Below are 21,557 nucleotides of genomic sequence, written 5' to 3' on the forward strand. Positions count from 1 at the left end.
CATGAGGAAGAAGAATGAACTTAAATGATTTTAGCAAATGGCTGCAATATAACAAAGAGTGAAAAATTTAAGGGGGTCTGAATACTTTCCGTACCCACTGTGTATATGTATGTATGTATGTATGTATATATATATATATATATATATATATATATGTATGTGTGTGTGACTGTGGATGTATGTATGATATATATATATATATATATATATATATATATATATATAGTGTGTGTATGTGTATATATATATATATATATATAATATAGTGAAGGGGGTAGCATGGGGTCAAAAGGGTCTGTTCAAAATGACTGAAAAGTTTTTTGCCTTTGGATATATTTTTATTATTCTTAGTACTTTTAATTGATAGAATTTGGTTGCTTAGTATATTGCACTGTATTACCATGTGTTTTAAGGATGGTTTCCATATAACTGTGGCATCCATGGACACAATGGAGATATTTTTTGTAGGGTGTGTATGGATCTCCCCTAGAAATGACCTTTCCTTGTCACGTGATTGCCTGGCTGCTTTCATTGGCAGTTATTGTATTTATATAGTCCCATATGATTACTGTAAACAGGCCCTGCCACCCATCCATGCATCTGTCCAAACAGAAACAGCAGAAGGTAGGAGTCTGCATTGATTTTAAAATATTTGCAGTAATTATATTTCACCTCACCAAGAGAGTGTTTGTTATTTTTCAAAATCAAAGCTATATTTTTAAGTAAGTGCCGGTTCACACTTGTGCGATGCGGGAAGGCTGCAAATTTGCAGCCTGTTCCCGCATCGCATCTGCACAAAAGGCAGTTCACACTGCCATATGCGATACGCAGGGGGTGTCAATTAAATGTTTACGACACCCCCAGTTTTTTGATCGCATATCGCAGTGCGATCTGACCATTTGCACAGGATCGGATCGCACAAGTGTGAACCACTGTGCGATCCTGATGCGGCTGAAAAAAAGGGTCCTGTGCGTCTTTTGTGCGGGTGCAGTGTGAATTTAAGCCATACAAAGTGTATGGCTGAATTCGCATCCGCACAGGAGATCGCATGTAACGAAGGAGCAGTGCGCTCCGAATTACATGCGATCAGCGCACCCGCAGTAGTGTGAACCGGCACTAAAGGTGTGCTTTCAAAGTAAATCTATCCTGCCTGCCTAGTGCACCTGTTAAAATGCATCCCATCTTCCCCTAAAAGGAAGCTAGAGAAACATAGGAGAAAGACACAGTAAACTTTGGAGGCTGGTTCACACCAGATGCAATCCAGTGTATTTTAATTTTGCTTAAAAAATGCATGGACAGTGTTTAACATGGGTTCCAATAGCCCTAGTTCATGCCGGTGCAGTGCATTCCAGTGCGGTCAACAAAAGTAGAACATGTATTTTGTTTCTGTATTTAACGCATCTGGAATATGGCAAATTGCATCAAAAAACATCCCAAAAAGCACATGTCCTCAATTGTCATGAAGAAAAAAACAAGAGGGGAAAAATTCACTGGAACGCGTGAAAAACGCACATGCGGAAACTCATTTGGTATGCCGAAATTCTGGTGCGAACAAGCCCTGAGGGTCAGCAGGAAGATTGTCTAGTTGTTAGAAACCTTATGGAAGCCTGTCAGATTTAGGTAAGCATGCATCTAAGGCATGTGAGAGAAAAATTATATATTAGCAGGATAAGTGTTTTGTGGATAATTACCTAAACTCTCCTTGTGAACTAAAGTCAGTTCACATTTGACAGAATAGCTATAAGAAAAGAGTATTTTATTATATGGCCATTAATAAGGAATTGTTTAAAATGAGAGTGTGAGAAATAAAATAAAGCTTGTAAAGTACGCTCTAACACTTATTTGTTTCGGTTCTGCAGCTGTGGGACATTGATAGGAAGTATTGTCTGAACACCCTTTTTGGTCATTCAGATTATGTGAACCATTGCCGATTTTCACCTGATGATAAGTATTTGGCCAGTTGTTCTATGGATGGTATTTTACTGGTAAGTTAACTATTGGTAATGTGACGCATATTTGACATAGTTAAACTAACCTGTCTTGATAGAAATATGGGTGCTGCCATTGCTTATCTATGGAAAATGCTAGTTGCCTGAATGACTTCACCAACCTGCAAGCATGCAGATGTCCAAAATTTAAAATGATTGTAAACCTTCATTATTTATTTTAAATAAACATGATATACTGCACAGAGCAGCCCCAATCCTCCTCTTCTTGGACCCCCCCCCCCTTTGCTGCTCGCTATAGGGGCACCCATGTGGGCTTGCTCCTGAGCTGGCTCTGTGTGTCTATTAGGCGCTCTGTGTATCCCGCTCCCTCCTCACTAGCTGTGATTGACAGCAGTGGAAGCCAATGACTCCTGTCACTGTTTCTGAGCCAATGGAGAGCCAGGAGAGCTGCTGAGCCAGGAGAGAGCTGCTGCTCTTGTGCAGATCACTGGATCTGGCTCAGGTAAGTATAAGGAAGGAGGGGGAGGTGGGGGCTGCACACAGAAGGTTTTTTACCTTAATGCAGAGAATGCATTAAGGTAAAATAAATCTACTGCCTTTGAACCACTTAGTGTTACCCGAACACTTCATATTCCTGATATGTGTCTGCTTTACCATGTACTTGTATGAAAAACTATCCTGTTCTTTGTTTGCTTCTTTTATGTGAAATCTTTGATGTTCCTGCCATTCCCTCTGCTTTCCTATTGGAAACTAACCACACTAAGCAGGAGAGCATGCTGTGGTCAGTTCTCTTGCTGTGCTGGTTACTCAGTGTACTCTCCTCCAATAATCAAACTTGTCCTGACGCCCCCCTGCACAGCCTCTCACTGGGAAGCTCATTGTGCTGCTTCTTCTCCTCTCCCCAGCTCTTATGCAGCTGAGAACAGACGGAATGTAATCACTTATAAAAAAGGGAAAAAAGTTATTTATCATTTTCTTATATCTATGCAAAAATGTTTTGCCTTTCATTTCTATTTTAATAAGGCTTACCTATAGGTACTGTAAATATCTCCTAAATTTGCACCGTCTAGGAGATATTTACTTTTAATGCAGCCGATGACATCATCGACGCATGCGCTCTGAAGGAACGGCCACTCATGCCGTGAATGGCGGCTCCCGCGTGCATGCACGGGAGTGATGTCATCGCGCCTCCGACCAATCAGATGGGCAGAGGACGTGAACCAGGAAGCAGGACGGCCGAAAATGTTCGGCCGTCCTGTCACTAAGCTGACAGCACTGCGGGGGCTTTGTTCTAAGGTAAGTATTTCATAATGACTAGTATGCGATGCATACTAGCTCATTATGCCTTTGTCTTACAGGGTTTTTTTTTTTTTTGGTTTACTTCCTCTTTAAGGTGTTCTATGCATTTAGAAAAAAAAAAAAAAAAACCTTGTGTGTGCAGGAGCCCCCCTCACCCCCTCGAATACTTACCGGAGCCCATCTCTATCCAGCGATGTTACACGAGTGTGTCTGGTGCCCAGGACTCCCCTCCTCATTGGCTAAGACAGCAACGCGGCACGATTTGGCTCCCGCTGCTGTCAATCAAAGTCAGCCAGTCAATCAGGAGAGAGGGGTGGGGCCTGGCCGTGGCTCCATGTCTGAATGGACACGGGGAGCTGTGACTCCGCTTGGGTGCCCCCACAGCAATCTGCTTGCTGTGGGGACACTCAACAGGAGGGAGGGGCCAGGAGCAGAGAAGAGGAACCCCCAAAAGAGGAGGATCCTGGCCACTCTGTGCAAAACCACTACACTGAGGAGGTAAGTATATAATGTTTGTTATTTAAAAAGAAAAAAAAAAAGAGACTTTACAATCACTTTAAGTCCAAAACTGCATTCTTGTTTCAAGTCTGTGTCTCAGACTGTATTGAAGCCTCAGAATTATCAACTTGTATTTTGAAAATTAGAAATTAAGAATTGCAATGTCCATGTTTCTTCATGATCGATTTTTAAGGCTCCGGGCTGCCTTTGCAGAAGTGTACAAATGTCTGAAGCTGCCTGAAACTTTTAGTCCTATGGGCAGCATGCTTGCAGGGTTATTGGGCACTGTCAGTCATTTACAGTAATTTTAATGTGCTAAGCAGTTATGCAACCTCTTTAGGATTTAATAAACGCTTTAGGCAGAATCAGAGACTCATGTTCTGATGGCCTTAATTTGGAAACATATGGGTTGTACTATTTTTTTTTATGCAGATAGGAGTATGTTCATGTATTGCACAGGTTTTAATTATTGTATTTAAGAATTCCAGGAAAAATCAGACAATATCCAATTTGTTTAATTGCTGTCCTAAAGAGAGATAATGTATATTGTTTAACAGAGAGATCTGCCTAAAGACTATGTAAGCCCAACATTTCATATTTCTCATATATGCCAGCTATACCATGTACTTGTATGAAGAAGTATCCTGATTTCTTTGTATTGCTTCCTTTGTGTAAAATCCCTTGTGATCCTGCCAGTCCATCTGCTTTCCTATTAAAAACTGACTACACTAGGCATGAGGGCACAGCATGGTCCGTTTTTCTGGCTGAGCCCAGAACTCTCTCTGCTCTCCTCCAATGATTAGACTTGAGCTGACATGAGTCCCTCTTGCTCAGCCATTCACTTGGAATTTCAGTGTACGGCTGTTTCTGCTCCCCCTCTGATCACTTAAAAAAATAGGGAAAAAAGGTTATTTATAATGGTTTTTATATCTATACACAAATGTTTTGCCTTTCATTTCTATTGTAAACTGGGTTGTTTGAGAAATTGAGTGTTTACATATACTTTAACGTTTTTGACTGAAATACATTTGGCTAAGTGGATTTCGGACTTGTGCCCCATTGTAGCAGATTGCAAAGTTTTGTACACGAGTTTCTTTTTTCCTCCAGATCCCACTACCTACAATACCTGTAATATAAGATCCAATGCCATGTATAGTACAGCTACCCTCTCACTGACAGAAGCAAAGGGAGCAGAAATAAATGTATAAAGTACACAAGGATTCAAAGTATTTATTCCACTTTATTAGAAAAACTAAAGGATGAATTCCCCTTGGGGTGGGACTTTATAGGCACGTATTATAATAACTTGAAAAAACTTTATTCAAAATATTAAATTTATTGAAATTACATATACAAAAAAGGATAAAAACATATGGCAAGCTGATAACAGATCATATGGTTATGTGGCAAAGAAATACCGCTGTATGTGAAGAAGAGTGCCCGACGCGTTTCAGAGTTCCTTCTTCAGGGGCAAACTTTTAAATAGCGGTCTGTAAGTGATTAATCACAAAGTAATCAATCGTTCAGTGTGTATCAAACAAAAGATACAATTTTAACAAAATATATAGACAGTGAATGAAATACACAGCATCAAAAATCACTAAAAACATTCATGTTATGTATTTGAACAAAAAATTGAAAAGATATAACACTTACAGGGTCTGCCGTATAACACTTTGAAGTGTATGCCTGCCAAGGTAAAAACAAGTAGCTGGATTGCTCTCAGTGCTGTCTAGAATGTCTTAGTAAAGGAGACGATTGATATGAAGGCGGAGTCATATCATGTAAGCACGTTCCAAAAATGTATGCCCGTCAGCACAAAGCTGAATGGGGACAGCTGGAACCCAGAAAAATGGGAGATCTGCCAGGTGGGGAGAAAGGAATGATTACCACACCAATTGTGACAATGATTGCTTTGGTGGTAAAAATAAGCTGGTTGTGCTATATTGGTGTGTGACTGCTCAGAAAATGCTGCATACGCTCACCAAAGTAACCATAGACCAAATATCTTTATAATTAAGTTGCTGATCATAGCAATAATGAATTGATAAATAGGTTAAACACTCGGTTAGATCGCCTAGGCGGATGTGAGAGCAAAAGATTTTCCATATAAAATGGTATTAGAGTAGAACTTATGAGCAATACAGATAGATAAGGACTGGTTGGCATTAACTGAGCAGATGCAGCATTGGTGGCAGGTAGGGCGACACCATAAGCAGGACCAGTATAGAATTAGAGGAAAAAATCGATTACCTTAATAGTTGTCTGGGCTGGTTTGAAAGTAGTGCTTCAACCATCAGTCTTCCGGCAAGTGAGCAATGCTGATCACTGCCCGAAGGGAGGGTGTTTATATATGATAGTTTGATTGGAATTAGCTGTGTGTGATTACTCACCTTGCACCTGAACGGCAGTCTCCTGGTGGGTTCCCTGGTGCGCAGCCGCCGGACAGACTCCCCACCACGCATGCGTGCGCATAGAGCGGCGGAAGTCCGTGCGGCCGATGCGCTCCACCGGCACGATCACTTCCGCCGACGTGGTACGCAAGCGGAGGTGAAATGGACGAAACCAAAGAGACTCAAGAGCCAATGGTAATCGTTCAAAAGGCGGACATCACATAGGGTGCCCGCCTACCGTGCCGGGCATGTCACCAAGGCATACTGAATGATTGGAAAGAAAAGTAAACAATTCTGGGTAGGTTTAAAAAGGTGAATGGTAGAGAATTAATGAGAATGGGATATATTGGCTATGTGAATGACTGTTATTGTATTAATCAAAGAAATTATATATATAAAGTAGAAGGAAGCCACAGTAGGGCTATCATTCTAAACTGCAGTTAGAGAGCAGAGCAGCTAAATGCTAAGTGGACCAAACAAAGTCATTTCCTACATTACTAAATGGAATAAATAGTGACCTGGAGGGGAGGACATAGGAAACACATCTGATATAACACAATGATGTGAAGATTCAATATGACAGAATGGCATGAATGCCCAATAATCAAGAAATAAGGGATAAAAAAGAGAGAGGAAAGGTAGCTCAATATTCATCAATAGAAAATCAAAATTCAATATGTTAGTATATAGGGGAGGTGTGTGATTATTGTTCCATGCCTCCTGATGTAAACCCTTCAAGGAAAGGTTTGAAGGAGACCATTTCATTCAGACCTGGCGGATCTGTCGCCTTCAAGGTATAGATCCATCGGAGTTCTAGCTGTAAGAGAGTTTTATTCCAGTCCCCTCCACGGGGACTGGGATGAACTCTGTCTAGAATCAAGAATTTTAATTTCGGAAATTTTCCTGCATGTACTAATCTAGTATGTCGTCCTAAAGGTAAATCTGGATTACAGACTTGCATGCTTTTGACATGTCTATTGGCCCTTTTGAAAAATGGCAGTTTAGTTTTGCCAACATAAAAACAGCCGCACCCACAGAGGAGTAGATAAACGACTCCGTGGGTGCGGCAGTTGGCAAAGTGTCTGGGAAAAAAGGTCTGACCATTGGGTAATGTAGGGTTTTTGGTGGTTAGCATGTATCTGCAATAATTGCAATTACCGCAAATAAATGTGCCCTTGAGTTTACAGGGATCTTTATTTTTAAAAACTTTAAATTCACTTTGAGTGAGCTTGTCCCTCAACGCTGGTACTTTTTTGAGGGTAAATTGAGGACGGTCTGGTACATGTTTGCCCACCGTGGGATCAAGGGTCAAAACATGCCAATATTTAGAGATAATATGTCTGATGTTTTCATGTTGTTCAGAGTATTTAGTGATAATTCTTAAGGCATGGTCAGGTTCTTTTGGAGCCTTGGGGACTAGTAAAGTCTTTCTATCACATGCAAGCGCTTTTTTGTATGCTTTTTTAAGAGTGGTTTTAGTATAACCTCTCAAACGGAGTCTATCTCTAAGATCGTTTGCTGCAAGCTGAAAAGTTTGTAGGTCATTGCAATTACGCCTGATCCTAAGGTATTGACCAAAGGGGATCGAGCGAACAAGGGTGTCAGGGTGGAAGCTCGAGGCATGTAGGATGGTGTTCCCCGCAGTGGGCTTACGATGGAGACCACTGCGGAGAGCACCATCCGTGCCCCTGTGTACCTCCACATCCAAAAAGGTAATGTGATTTTCATGGAAGTTCATTGTAAACGTAAGGTTAAAGTCATTTTTATTCATTCTAGATAGACAGTTCTGTAGCAAGTCAATTGAGCCTTGCCATAGCATGAAAACATCGTCAATATAGCGGATCCACATGATAATGTGGTCCGTATAGATGGATGTTGATTCATCATGCAAGAAGGCTTGTTCCCATTCCCCCAGGTACAAGTTGGCGTAGGATGGGGCACAGCATGTGCCCATCGCTACGCCCTGCACCTGGAGGAAATGGGAACCGTTGAAAGTAAATACATTATGATGCAGTATGTAATGTAAAATGTATAATACAAATTCACCATATGCATCGAATTGGCAAATTCGATGCATATGGTGAATTTGTATTATCCATTTTACATTACATACTGCATCATAATGTATTTACTTTCAACGGTTCCCATTTCCTCCAGGTGCAGGGCGTAGCGATGGGCACATGCTGTGCCCCATCCTACGCCAACTTGTACCTGGGGGAATGGGAACAAGCCTTCTTGCATGATGAATCAACATCCATCTATACGGACCACATTATCATGTGGATCCGCTATATTGACGATGTTTTCATGCTATGGCAAGGCTCAATTGACTTGCTACAGAACTGTCTATCTAGAATGAATAAAAATGACTTTAACCTTACGTTTACAATGAACTTCCATGAAAATCACATTACCTTTTTGGATGTGGAGGTACACAGGGGCACGGATGGTGCTCTCCGCAGTGGTCTCCATCGTAAGCCCACTGCGGGGAACACCATCCTACATGCCTCGAGCTTCCACCCTGACACCCTTGTTCGCTCGATCCCCTTTGGTCAATACCTTCGGATCAGGCGTAATTGCAATGACCTACAAACTTTTCAGCTTGCAGCAAACGATCTTAGTGATAGACTCCGTTTGAGAGGTTATACTAAAACCACTCTTAAAAAAGCATACAAAAAAGCGCTTGCATGTGATAGAAAGACTTTACTAGTCCCCAAGGCTCCAAAAGAACCTGACCATGCCTTAAGAATTATCACTAAATACTCTGAACAACATGAAAACATCAGACATATTATCTCTAAATATTGGCATGTTTTGACCCTTGATCCCACGGTGGGCAAACATGTACCAGACCGTCCTCAATTTACCCTCAAAAAAGTACCAGCGTTGAGGGACAAGCTCACTCAAAGTGAATTTAAAGTTTTTAAAAATAAAGATCCCTGTAAACTCAAGGGCACATTTATTTGCGGTAATTGCAATTATTGCAGATACATGCTAACCACCAAAAACCCTACATTACCCAATGGTCAGACCTTTTTTCCCAGACACTTTGCCAACTGCCGCACCCACGGAGTCGTTTATCTACTCCTCTGTGGGTGCGGCTGTTTTTATGTTGGCAAAACTAAACTGCCATTTTTCAAAAGGGCCAATAGACATGTCAAAAGCTTGCAAGTCTGTAATCCAGATTTACCTTTAGGACGACATACTAGATTAGTACATGCAGGAAAATTTCCGAAATTAAAATTCTTGATTCTAGACAGAGTTCATCCCAGTCCCCGTGGAGGGGACTGGAATAAAACTCTCTTACAGCTAGAACTCCGATGGATCTATACCTTGAAGGCGACAGATCCGCCAGGTCTGAATGAAATGGTCTCCTTCAAACCTTTCCTTGAAGGGTTTACATCAGGAGGCATGGAACAATAATCACACACCTCCCCTATATACTAACATATTGAATTTTGATTTTCTATTGATGAATATTGAGCTACCTTTCCTCTCTCTTTTTTATCCCTTATTTCTTGATTATTGGGCATTCATGCCATTCTGTCATATTGAATCTTCACATCATTGTGTTATATCAGATGTGTTTCCTATGTCCTCCCCTCCAGGTCACTATTTATTCCATTTAGTAATGTAGGAAATGACTTTGTTTGGTCCACTTAGCATTTAGCTGCTCTGCTCTCTAACTGCAGTTTAGAATGATAGCCCTACTGTGGCTTCCTTCTACTTTATATATATATATATATATATATAATTTCTTTGATTAATACAATAACAGTCATTCACATAGCCAATATATCCCATTCTCATTAATTCTCTACCATTCACCTTTTTAAACCTACCCAGAATTGTTTACTTTTCTTTCCAATCATTCAGTATGCCTTGGTGACATGCCCGGCACGGTAGGCGGGCACCCTATGTGATGTCCGCCTTTTGAACGATTACCATTGGCTCTTGAGTCTCTTTGGTTTCGTCCATTTCACCTCCGCTTGCGCACCACGTCGGCGGAAGTGATCGTGCCGGTGGAGCGCATCGGCCGCACGGACTTCCGCCGCTCTATGCGCACGCATGCGTAGTGGGGAGTCTGTCCGGCGGCTGCGCACCAGGGAACCCACCAGGAGACTGCCGTTCAGGTGCAAGGTGAGTAATCACACACAGCTAATTCCAATCAAACTATCATATATAAACACCCTCCCTTCGGGCAGTGATCAGCATTGCTCACTTGCCGGAAGACTGATGGTTGAAGCACTACTTTCAAACCAGCCCAGACAACTATTAAGGTAATCGATTTTTTCCTCTAATTCTATACTGGTCCTGCTTATGGTGTCGCCCTACCTGCCACCAATGCTGCATCTGCTCAGTTAATGCCAACCAGTCCTTATCTATCTGTATTGCTCATAAGTTCTACTCTAATACCATTTTATATGGAAAATCTTTTGCTCTCACATCCGCCTAGGCGATCTAACCGAGTGTTTAACCTATTTATCAATTCATTATTGCTATGATCAGCAACTTAATTATAAAGATATTTTGTCTATGGTTACTTTGGTGAGCGTATGCAGCATTTTCTGAGCAGTCACACACCAATATAGCACAACCAGCTTATTTTTACCACCAAAGCAATCATTGTCCCAATTGGTGTGGTAATCATTCCTTTCTCCCCACCTGGCAGATCTCCCATTTTTCTGGGTTCCAGCTGTCCCCATTCAGCTTTGTGCTGACGGGCATACATTTTTGGAACGTGCTTACATGATATGACTCCGCCTTCATATCAATCGTCTCCTTTACTAAGACATTCTAGACAGCACTGAGAGCAATCCAGCTACTTGTTTTTACCTTGGCAGGCATACACTTCAAAGTGTTATACGGCAGACCCTGTAAGTGTTATATCTTTTCAATTTTTTGTTCAAATACATAACATGAATGTTTTTAGTGATTTTTGATGCTGTGTATTTCATTCACTGTCTATATATTTTGTTAAAATTGTATCTTTTGTTTGATACACACTGAACGATTGATTACTTTGTGATTAATCACTTACAGACCGCTATTTAAAAGTTTGCCCCTGAAGAAGGAACTCTGAAACGCGTCGGGCACTCTTCTTCAAATACAGCGGTATTTCTTTGCCACATAACCATATGATCTGTTATCAGCTTGCCATATGTTTTTATCCTTTTTTGTATATGTAATTTCAATAAATTTAATATTTTGAATAAAGTTTTTTCAAGTTATTATAATACGTGCCTATAAAGTCCCACCCCAAGGGGAATTCATCCTTTAGCTTTCCATTACGGGATGTGGCACACTTGGGATTGATCCCACATGAGCACACTATACTTTATTAGAAAAAAAACACATTATAGTACACATAGGGAGGGATCTGGAGGACAGGAGTTAGTAAGTGGATGTTTATAAGGATGGGTGATTGCAGAGAAATGGGTTGCTCTTGCTGGGCATTAATGCTGAAAAAGAGATGGATCCAGTGACATTGGTTATAGTACACATTTTAAAATGATACAATTCCTTGAAAGAAATGGTGGGTTTCCCAATTGTTCAATCAGGTTCGTATTCCTATTAGGCTTTATCATGAGAACCAAGTTAATATTTTGAATATCCTTTATCTACGTGTGATCATTGTTGAATTATCAACTAGTTGGGATAGTTTGAAATAGTCATGTGTAGATCATTAAGCAATTGTTGGCCTAAAAAATACCAATTCATTTGGTTGTTTTCAGATCTGGGAAGTTTCATCTGCTAATGAGTATAAGTGTATTGATGTAGCACAGTCTTTCCAAAGCAAGGATGAAACTCAGTTTCTACTCAAATGCTGTTCTTGGGCTAATGATGGTTCCAGAATTATGGTGACTGCCCGGAATTACCTATATGTAAGTGTGATTTTTTTTTATTTTATATTGCATAATGTGAAAATAATAGATGTTTTAAAAACTCATTGGAAGCAAGTGTATTTGTAAAGGGAGCTATGTGTTTATGTTGGATACTATGTCTTTGTGTCATTTATGTTTGCAAAAGACTTGATAATTTGTTACCAGAACTAATAACACTTTTATCTACTTCAGATATTTGATGTTGAAAGCGGCGACCTTGTGTCTGAACTTGAGGCATGCCACCAGAGCATAACTATTTTGTACTGTGATTTCTGCACATCCAATCAGATTGTAGCAATGGCCTTGTCACACTATGTTGTTCAGGTAAAGTGATTATAGTGTAAAGTTAGAGCATTGATTGGATTACCAAGAAATATGTTTTCAGCTAAAGCAGCAGATTGCAAACTTGGGAATTTTTTAAAGACCTGTAGCAGATTGGACACATTCCCACCACAGGAAGGAGTTTTTCAGACCTGTCAGAGCCTGATTGTATTTTTTGGCACATGCGGTCATTTTCTATTTCAGATTGGCAGATTAAAAATGTTACGAACACCTGTGTAGTGTGGGGTTTACCTAAAAGTTAATAATAGACTGGATTGTTTATGCAGGCTCTAACACTATACAGCAGTACATTTTATTAAAACGAGAAAATAGTTCAATGCTAAATTAAAAATGAGCACAATATATGTATAATGAATAAATAATATATACATAAATTAATAAACTAGAAGAAAATGTCCATGAAGGCTAATAGATAACCAAGTCCAAATCATTGATCCATATGAGGAAAAACCACCGGTGAAATAGGAGATGAGTAGTATAGACAGAGGGTGACCAAGATGTTCTTACTTCACACCCACAGTGGGTACCAAAATTTGCTTTCCAGAATTCAATGACCACCAAGTTATAGGTGGTCTCATCAGGTACAGGGAAGTAGGTCTCCCTCAGACTATGTAAACTGGATCCACTCAGAGAACTCGGTCCACTTTCAAAAGACAAAAATTAAAAAGCGCTTACATAGTGCAGTATCCAACTAACACTTTATTGATAAAATAAATTAATTGCACTTACACGATCCAGTACTTGATATCATCATAAAAGCATAAACAAGCGAAAATTGGACATGTGTGGCGTTACAGCGGGTTTCCCTCTGGGCTCCCGGTTTAAACAGAGAACCGACCAATCGGATAAGAGTTACATGATGACGTCATCGGCCCCACCCTACGTGTTTCGTCACAAAGAACGTCATCTGGGGATAGGTCTTGTGCATTCTATTATATCAGATCTGTCTATCAAAATGTTATCAGCAACGATGGTGTTAATCCTTTAGAGTAACTTTTATGTAAATTTCACATATGCTTTCCCTATTTGTATTAGTTGAAGATATTTTTAACTTGACCGTTATAGGGAGCTCTGTATATTTTTGCCCAGCTACATTAAACCTCCCTGCTTAACATCTTTTAAGTGACTGACTATATCAGCAACACGGGGAGTGCATTGTTTTTAATGAATTGATCAATTCACATACTTGTAAAGCCTGGTACATACTATTACCGCATTTTCCAGCATATAAGACGACCCCCCTAAAAGTTAAAACATAGGTTTTGGGCTGTACTCGCCGTACAAGACTACCCCTCTTCCGAGGCAAGGCAACACCACTGTTAATCTCCAAGGTACCGTAAGTACCGTAAATGTAATCTCTCATATATCTCCAAGGTACCGTAAGTATTACTGGTAGATGTAATTTCTCAAGGCGCTGGCTGTCTGTGCAGGAATCCTGTACCGGTATACCGTAGCTTCGGCTACATACAGTATACCGTGCCGAGCCAATCATTGTGAGCGTTGTATTCTATTATTGAAAGCAAAGTCTGCTCGGATTGGTGGAGTCAGAGAGTGACATCAGCCCACCTGACTCCGCCAATCCAAGCAGACTTTGGAGATATATGAGAGATTACATTTACAGTACCTTGGAGATTAATGGGGTACAGACAGCCAGTGCTTTGAGAGATTATACCTACTTACTTACCTTGGAGATTTTTATACTCCGCGCATAAGACGAAGCTCCCATTTTTGGGGGATTCTTTTGAGGTTAAAAAGTCGTCTTCTACGCCAGAAAATATGGTAGTTTTTTTTTTTTTTCGTTCAACCCAGCAGTTGAATGAAAAATACTGAATGTAATCTAACTTGCTACACCTTACTTCAATTCTGTATCAACCTCTTACCGTCAGTTCAGTATTCTCAGAGACCGCACGGGGAGTGCTATAAACTGACAGATTATAATCAAGGTCGGTACAACACTCAACTTTTTGTTTCCGTTTTTCCTATGTTTTTTATGGTTCATAACAACGACACAATACAGGATATGATGATGCACAGTATAGGATATCACATGACAATGAAGGTGGCACCTACTCACTATCCCTAAATAGGACACAATTCCCTTTCTTATGGGTGGGTGCATTTACCTCTTAAAGTACCTCCCCATCTATGTGTTAATCTTACCGGAAATGTAGCTATAGATTCTGGCAAACAATATTGCTTACTAAAGACATTATATAAGTCTGTACATCTTTGGTCAGCTAAGACATGAAGACACTTCCTCTTTCTTATGCAAGCCATTTCCTCTACATACTGTTACCCAAAATTTTAAGGTTTAAAGAAATTCTCCAACCTTAGTTCCATAAAGCATGGCAAATACATGTAAATTAATAACTTCTGCATAAAATCCATATTCAGAGAGCTCAAGATTCCTATCCCTGAATAGCTCGGGAGGAGCCTCTGTAGTAACAATCCGATGTCAGTACAGCGATATTTCCTGCTAAGCTATTGTGTTCTGATAGGGGACTCCCCCCTCCTCCAGAACACAATGGTCAGCTATTGGCTGAGAGCGATGATTGGATGCCAGTCTGCAGACCTTTTTCAGTCATGTGCCTTCGACAGGAGCCTGCCAAATTGACAGCTTCTGTTGCTCCAGCTGCCTTACACACGGGCATAGAACTGCAAAGTAGGAAGCGAAGCCATATATTTGCATATAACAATATAAACTATTTATAGAAACAAAACATTTATAAAACCTTAAAGTGTATTTCAACTTTTGCAGAGTTCTGTCTTATAAAAGCCCACGATTTGCTTGTTTTCCCATTCACACAGCATACCTAAACATGACATTTGTGTGAGTGCAAAGTCTTATACGTCTTTTCATAGAAACCGATCAGCATATTGGTTTTGTCAAAGCCTAAGTTAACAAGCTGAAGTTGGAAGCTGATTCGCTACAATGCACAGCTGCACCAGATTCTGAGTGCACTGGCTTTAGTAAATCTCTTCCACAGTGTTCAAAACTAGTTTACAACTAATAACGTGATCTGCCAGCACAGTACGGACAGGGTTCATTATTGTAAACATTAATTCCCCAGTAATAATTTATAAATTTAAAAAAAAATTCCATACAAAGGAGAAGTAAATAGGATTTTTTAGTTCTAGTTTTTTTCAGTAAAAAGCATTAAAAAAGGTAAGCTTCAATTTTTTTAATTATTTATACGTTGTGCTATATGAATTAGAACATGTAACAAATATAAAGTGGCCAGTATATCCCAGTTGGCTGCAAAAGTGAAAACACACTTTAGCTCATGTTGCAAAGATTAATAAAATCAAGTTATATACCAAAAAAAAAAAAAAATTTCCTTTTAATAAAATCAAGTAATAAATCAAGTAATATACCTAACATAAAATAAATGACTATTTTCTTTAAGAACACCAATGCAGTGTTAATTTTGTCGACTAAAACCGACTAAAACGTTTTCGTCGACTAAATTAACACAATTTTAGTCGACTAAAATACGACTAAAACTAAAACCATTCAGATGACTAAAATACGACTAAAACTAAAATGGCATTTTAGTCAAAAGACTATAACTAAAACGAAATCGAAATTTTCTGCCAAAATTGGTGCATGCTCAAAGCTTAATACCATAAATAATAACATATTAGATTTTTCACTCCAGGACCAGCAGTAGTATATAATGAGTTTGGAAATTGTAGAGAAATGCTTAAATAATGCATTACAAATTACAATTGAACTACACCCATTCGGTTATAGATGACTAAAATGAGTTTTAGTCTACTAAAATGTAGGATGTTTTAGTCGACTAAAATGTACTGGAGTTTTAGTCGACTAAATACGACTAAAACTAAAACACTTGCAGAAGACTAAAATGGGACTAAAACTAAAATGCCATTTTAGTCCTAAGACTAAGACTAAAACTAAATTGAAATTTGCTGCCAAAATTAACACTGCACCAATGGGCGGTCACTTGCGGAATATATAAATATGTTTCTCTGACGCTCATTGACAGACGCAGTCCTCTTTGATTTATATCAGTAGGGTTATACTGCCCCCTACAGGAGTAGGACACTAGGCAGGAAAAACGTTCTGACCACACCTTAGGGACAGTCCCAGAGGGTATATCCTCTCTCTCCCTGCTACAGGATGTCAGTTTTTTTCTGCCTAGTCAGGAGTAAGGACCTAAGTTCCTTGCTGGGATCTCTGGTCCTGGCAAGCTTTTTTAGATAAAACTTTTTTAGTTAGTTTTTTCTCTCCAGTTTTTTTGTTCCTGTGAGATCTTCAAGCAGTTATGCTGGAGCTGGGCGACGGGCTGGATGTTGAGATCCAGTGGTCACCCCAGCCGGCCTACGAGCGCGTGCAGGCCCTAGCTCCGCGCTGGGTCAGCCGCGACATAGTCCCATTGGACGGGGACTGGCCCTTCGAGTTAAACGTCTCGCCAGGTCGCCTACGACCAGTCAGAAACTGAGTCACGGCGTCCGTATTGGTCGACAGCCCCCCCACCTCGGTGGAGAGGGGTTCTGTTAGGAGTGGGTGCCCGCCTGTTCCGGTTTGGTGAGTAGAATGTTCCCCCTCCCCCCATGTCCGGTTTTGGGAATGAATGCGGGCCCTTCTGTGGATGGTCGGACCCTCATGATCCCGGGTCCCCTCTATCCTGTGACACACTCCACATATCTCCCTACTTGCAGGTATACCACTCCAGAAGGCTTGGTTTGGGAGCTGACTATCTACATAAGTCACTGCAAGAAGCCTGCATTATAAAAGGAAGCAGCCATGACTGAGCTCAGTCAGGGATGGACAGGACGCCGCTGATGTTACTGTTTGAAAATAGCCATGCAGAGGGGTGATACGGTCAAGCACCTACCTATTGAATAGCGATGCAGGCTGCACGGACCGCCAGCCTTCCACAGGCCGCACGGACCGCCATCCTTCCGCAGGCCGCACGATTCTTTTGCAAGCCGCCATCCTTCCGCAGGCTGCACGGACCGCCATCTCTCCGCAGGCCGCACGGACCGCCATCCTTCCGCAGGCCGCGCGGGGCCGCCATTTTGGCGTAGCCTAATGTCTCCTACATGGGGGCGGCCATCTTGGAGACACCCAGCTACCTCGTGGAGTAGCGGTGGGAGTGCCGGAAGGCGTGTAAAGGGGCGGAGCCGCCTCCTTTACCCGGGTAAATCGATTCACAAGACTTCCTGTTCTGTAAGGACAGCGCTGAGAGCAGTTCTGTAGAAGCTTCTGTGCATCAGGTGGTGAGCCCTTGGGGTCTCTCTCTCTCTCTCTGTGGGGGTCCGAAGCAGGTGTCAATGAGGGGCGCTGTTGCGCTGGGGGATTACAAAAAAAAAAAAAAAGGTTTTTCTTTTGCAATCCTTGGTTGCTGGCAAGTGTTCCTGGATTTATCAGGGAACCTGCTACACATGTATCCCCACCTGATCCCCTCGAGGTGGCCGCAGGACCCTCCAGTTCCCCACTTACTATTGATGCATTATCAGCGGTTTTGGAGTCTTTTGTATCCCGGGTGGAGGTGGCCTGTCAGGGACGGGGCGCAAAGAAGCGACCCCCGCCTACCCCTATTTCATCTGACACTTCAGATACAGATTCTGAGCCTGTCGCAGCAGCTGCAGGTCCCTCTTCTGGGGCTAGTGTCTCATATCCCGTCTACTCGGATAGTGAGGAAGACCTTTCTCCCTCCGCTATAGCGCAGGATGAAGCATTGGAAGATGCACTTATTGTGTCTGTGCGGGAAACTTTAAGACTTGAGCTTATACCTACGGAAGCAGTTGATACTGAAATTGCTTTTGGTACTCGCAAGCCTACCAAGATGGCAAAGGTGTTTCCTTTGCCCAAATGTTTTCAAGATATAATTAAGGAAGAATGGGTCCGTCCAAAACGAACCCCTGGTATTTCCAAACGGATTGCTAGACGCTATCCATTTGAAGAATCTCTCCTTAATAAATGGACGGTTCCACCGTCGGTGGATTCACCGATTTCCAGATTAAATAAAGCTACGGTTATCCCGGTGGAGGACGCTCCGTCCTATCGGGATCCAGTGGACCGTAAAGCGGAATCTATATCCCGCTCGATATTTTCCCTGATAGGGTCAGCCTTAAGGCCAGTGTTCACCATTGCTCTGGTTGCACAAACATTGACAGAGTGGACCAAGTTGTTACGCCGAGATCTGGAGGGGAGAAGTCTCCCCCCAGCAGTAACGGACTTGCTGGAGCAGATGGTACAAGCGCTACGGTTTGTCTGTGACGCCGCCCTGGACGCCGCTCCATTAATGGGGCGCGTATCAATCTCGGCGGTGGTCCTCTGGCGTATGCTGCGGTTTAAAATGCTGGTCGGCGGATCAAGCTTCCAAAAAAGCTTTGACTAATCTCCCCTTTCAAGGGGATCGCCTGTTTGGTGCCACCTTGAATGAGATCATCAAGGGTATCACTGGGGGCAAGAGCACCTTTTTACCACAGACTACCAAGGGGAAAGCACCGCGTCGCAGACAGGGACCTTCCTTTTCCGCTCATAAAATTTTTTTTCGCTCCTCTGGGGTGGGCGATAAGGCGAAGTCCTCCAAAGCCCCCCCAGGGGGATTCAAGGGTAAAAGTAAACAAAGGTCCGGCCCTGCCAGACCTGAAGATAAGACCAATACAGCCTGAAGGTGCGCCCCCACCCATATCTGGGGTGGGGGGACGTCTTCACCGGTTTCCGGACCCATGGCTCTCCAGGATTCCAGACAAATGGGTTCAAGAGGTCATACGGTCGGGATACAAGATCGAGTTTCGCTTCCACCGGTGCGGTTCTTCCCTTCCAATATCCGACTATCCCCGGACCGCTTAGAAGCTTTGCGGGGGGTAGTGACGGATTTAATGCAACAAGGAGTGGTGGTCCACGTTCCTTGGACAGAACGTTTTCAGGGGTTCTATTCGAACCTATTCACAATACCCAGAAAAGAGGGCAAGGTGCTTCCAATTCTGGACTTGAGAGCACTCAATCTTTTTGTCCAGGTACAAAAATTCAAGATGGAGTCCATTCGCACAGTAGTGTCCTCCCTGCATCAGGGGGATTTTCTGGCGTCCATAGACATCAAGGATGCCCATCTTCACATTCCCATTTATGCAGGACATCAGCGTTTTCTTCGCTTTTCCGTGGGAGAGAACCATTATCAGTTTGCGGCGTTACCCTTTGGTCTTGCCTCTGCTCCCCGGGTCTTCACAAAGGTCTTGGCCCCAGTTTTGGCACTGTTGCGACAGCGGGCATATCGGTTCTAGGCTACCTGGATGACCTTCTACTCTAAGCGGAGTCTCCGCAGGCTCTGTTACTAAACTTGGAGATCACGATGATCTCTTTGAAAGAGTTCGGGTGGCTGGTGAACCGGCAGAAATCATCCCTTGTCCCTACCAGGAGACTGAACTATCTGGGCCTAACTTTGGATACATCCTTAGCAAAAGTGTTTCTCCCGGTGGAAAAACTCAGGAAGATTCAGTCGGCGACTCCTTATTGACCATCAACTGGCCTTCTCTGCGGACTTGCATGAGGGTTCTGGGACTGATGGTGGCCTCCTTCGAGGCAGTACCGTTTGCCCAGTCTCATACCCGGATGCTTCAAAAGGAGATTCTTCTCAAATGGAACCGGAATCCCGATTCCCTGGACAATCGGATCCGGCTGAGCGAACGGACCAGGGAATCTCTGGTTTGGTGGTTTCGGTCACCAATGCTCAGTCAGGGGAAGTCATTTCTTCCAATCTACTGGACGATTGTCACCACGGATGCCAGTCTATCCGGGTGGGGTGGGGTTCTCGGCAGACGATCTGCTCAGGGGCTCTGGTCCCTGGAAGAATCCAAGTTACCGATAAATGTATTGGAACTGAAAGCGATCAGACTTTGTCTGATTCACTGGACCGAGCAGCTCCGGGGGAACCCGGTGCGGATCCAGTCGGACAATGCCACGGCCGTGGCTTACGTCAATCACCAGGGGGGCACCAAGAGTGTCCTGGCGGCCATGGAAGTGGCCAGCATCTTTCGTTGGGCGGAACGATTTGTTCCAGCCCTCTCCGCGGTATTCATTCCGGGGGTGGAGAATTGGCAGGCAGATTTCCTCAGCCGCCAGATTCTGGATCAAGGGGAATGGTCTCTTCATCCAGAGGTATTTCACCAACTGTGCCTTCGTTGGGGCACCCCGGATGTGGATCTGTTGGCATCTCGGCTCAACAGGAAGGTGCGGAGGTTTGTAGGTCGCTCCCGCGATCCTCTAGCGGGCGCCGCAGACGCGCTGGTCGCCCCGTGGGGGCAGTACCAGCTACTGTATGCCTTTCCTCCTCTCAAATTGCTGCCGAAACTTCTTCGCAGGATAGAGGTGGAGGGAATTCCAGTTATCCTGGTAGCTCCGGACTGGCCTCGTCGGGCTTGGTACGCCGACCTGGTCAGGCTGGTCGCAGACGTTCCTTGGCGACTTCCTCTCAGGGAGGATCTGCTGTCTCAGGGACCGATCTTCCATCCTGCTTTACGATCGCTGGCTTTAACGGCCTGGCTGTTGAGACCCAGGTGCTGAAGGACAAGGGGTTGTCCGCTTCAGTTATTCCTACTCTTAATTAAAGCAAGGAAAGCGACTTCCAGAAAAGTCTATCATCGCACAAGGAAGTCTTATATCGCGTGGTGTGAATCCCTTGGGTTTCCTCCACGTTCTTACTTGGTGGCCCGTATATTGGCTTTTCTGCAAAAGGGGGTTTAGCAGAAACTGTCCTTGAGCACTATCAAGGGTCAGGTTTCAGCGTTGGCAATCTTCTTTCAGAGGCCTCTGGCTACTCATTCCTTGGTGCGGAGTTTCATCCAGGGGGTGTGGCACCTGGCTCCGCTGGTGCGCGCGCCCTTGCCGCCCTGGGATCTTAATTTGTTGTTGTCGGTTCTTCAGAAACCTCCCTTTGAAAATATTAGGGAGATTTCCTTGCTTACCTTATCCCAGAAGGTGGCCTTTTTGGTGGCTATCACTTCTGCACGCAGGGTGTCAGAACTGGCCGCATTGTCCTGTCGTTCCCCATATCTGGTGGTTCATAGGGATAAGGTGGTTCTTCGTCCGAATCCATCCTTCCTTCCTAAGGTGGTTTCAGATTTCCAACTAAATGAAGATATTGTATTACCTTCCCTGTGTCCTAAGCCCAGTCATCCTCGGGAGTTTGCGTTACACTCCTTGGATGTGGTTCGGG

The 21,557-nt window shown here is 42.9% G+C and overlaps 1 protein-coding gene across 1 annotated transcript in view; it reads left to right on the plus strand.

The window, feature by feature from the left end:
- The window catches only part of APAF1 (apoptotic peptidase activating factor 1), a 255,092-nt gene that overhangs the window by 126,164 nt on the left and 107,371 nt on the right, over positions 1-21,557 (plus strand). Inside the window, exons 16-18 of the mRNA XM_082255555.1 lie at positions 1,860-1,985; positions 11,875-12,024; positions 12,217-12,348. Of these exons, the coding sequence (XP_082111681.1) occupies positions 1,860-1,985; positions 11,875-12,024; positions 12,217-12,348 (408 nt within the window). The remainder of the gene's footprint in view (positions 1-1,859; positions 1,986-11,874; positions 12,025-12,216; positions 12,349-21,557) is intronic.

The sequence above is a fragment of the Pelophylax lessonae genome (assembly GCF_965119305.1).
Source record: "Pelophylax lessonae genome assembly, chromosome: 4".
NCBI classification, from domain to species: Eukaryota; Metazoa; Chordata; class Amphibia; order Anura; family Ranidae; genus Pelophylax; species Pelophylax lessonae.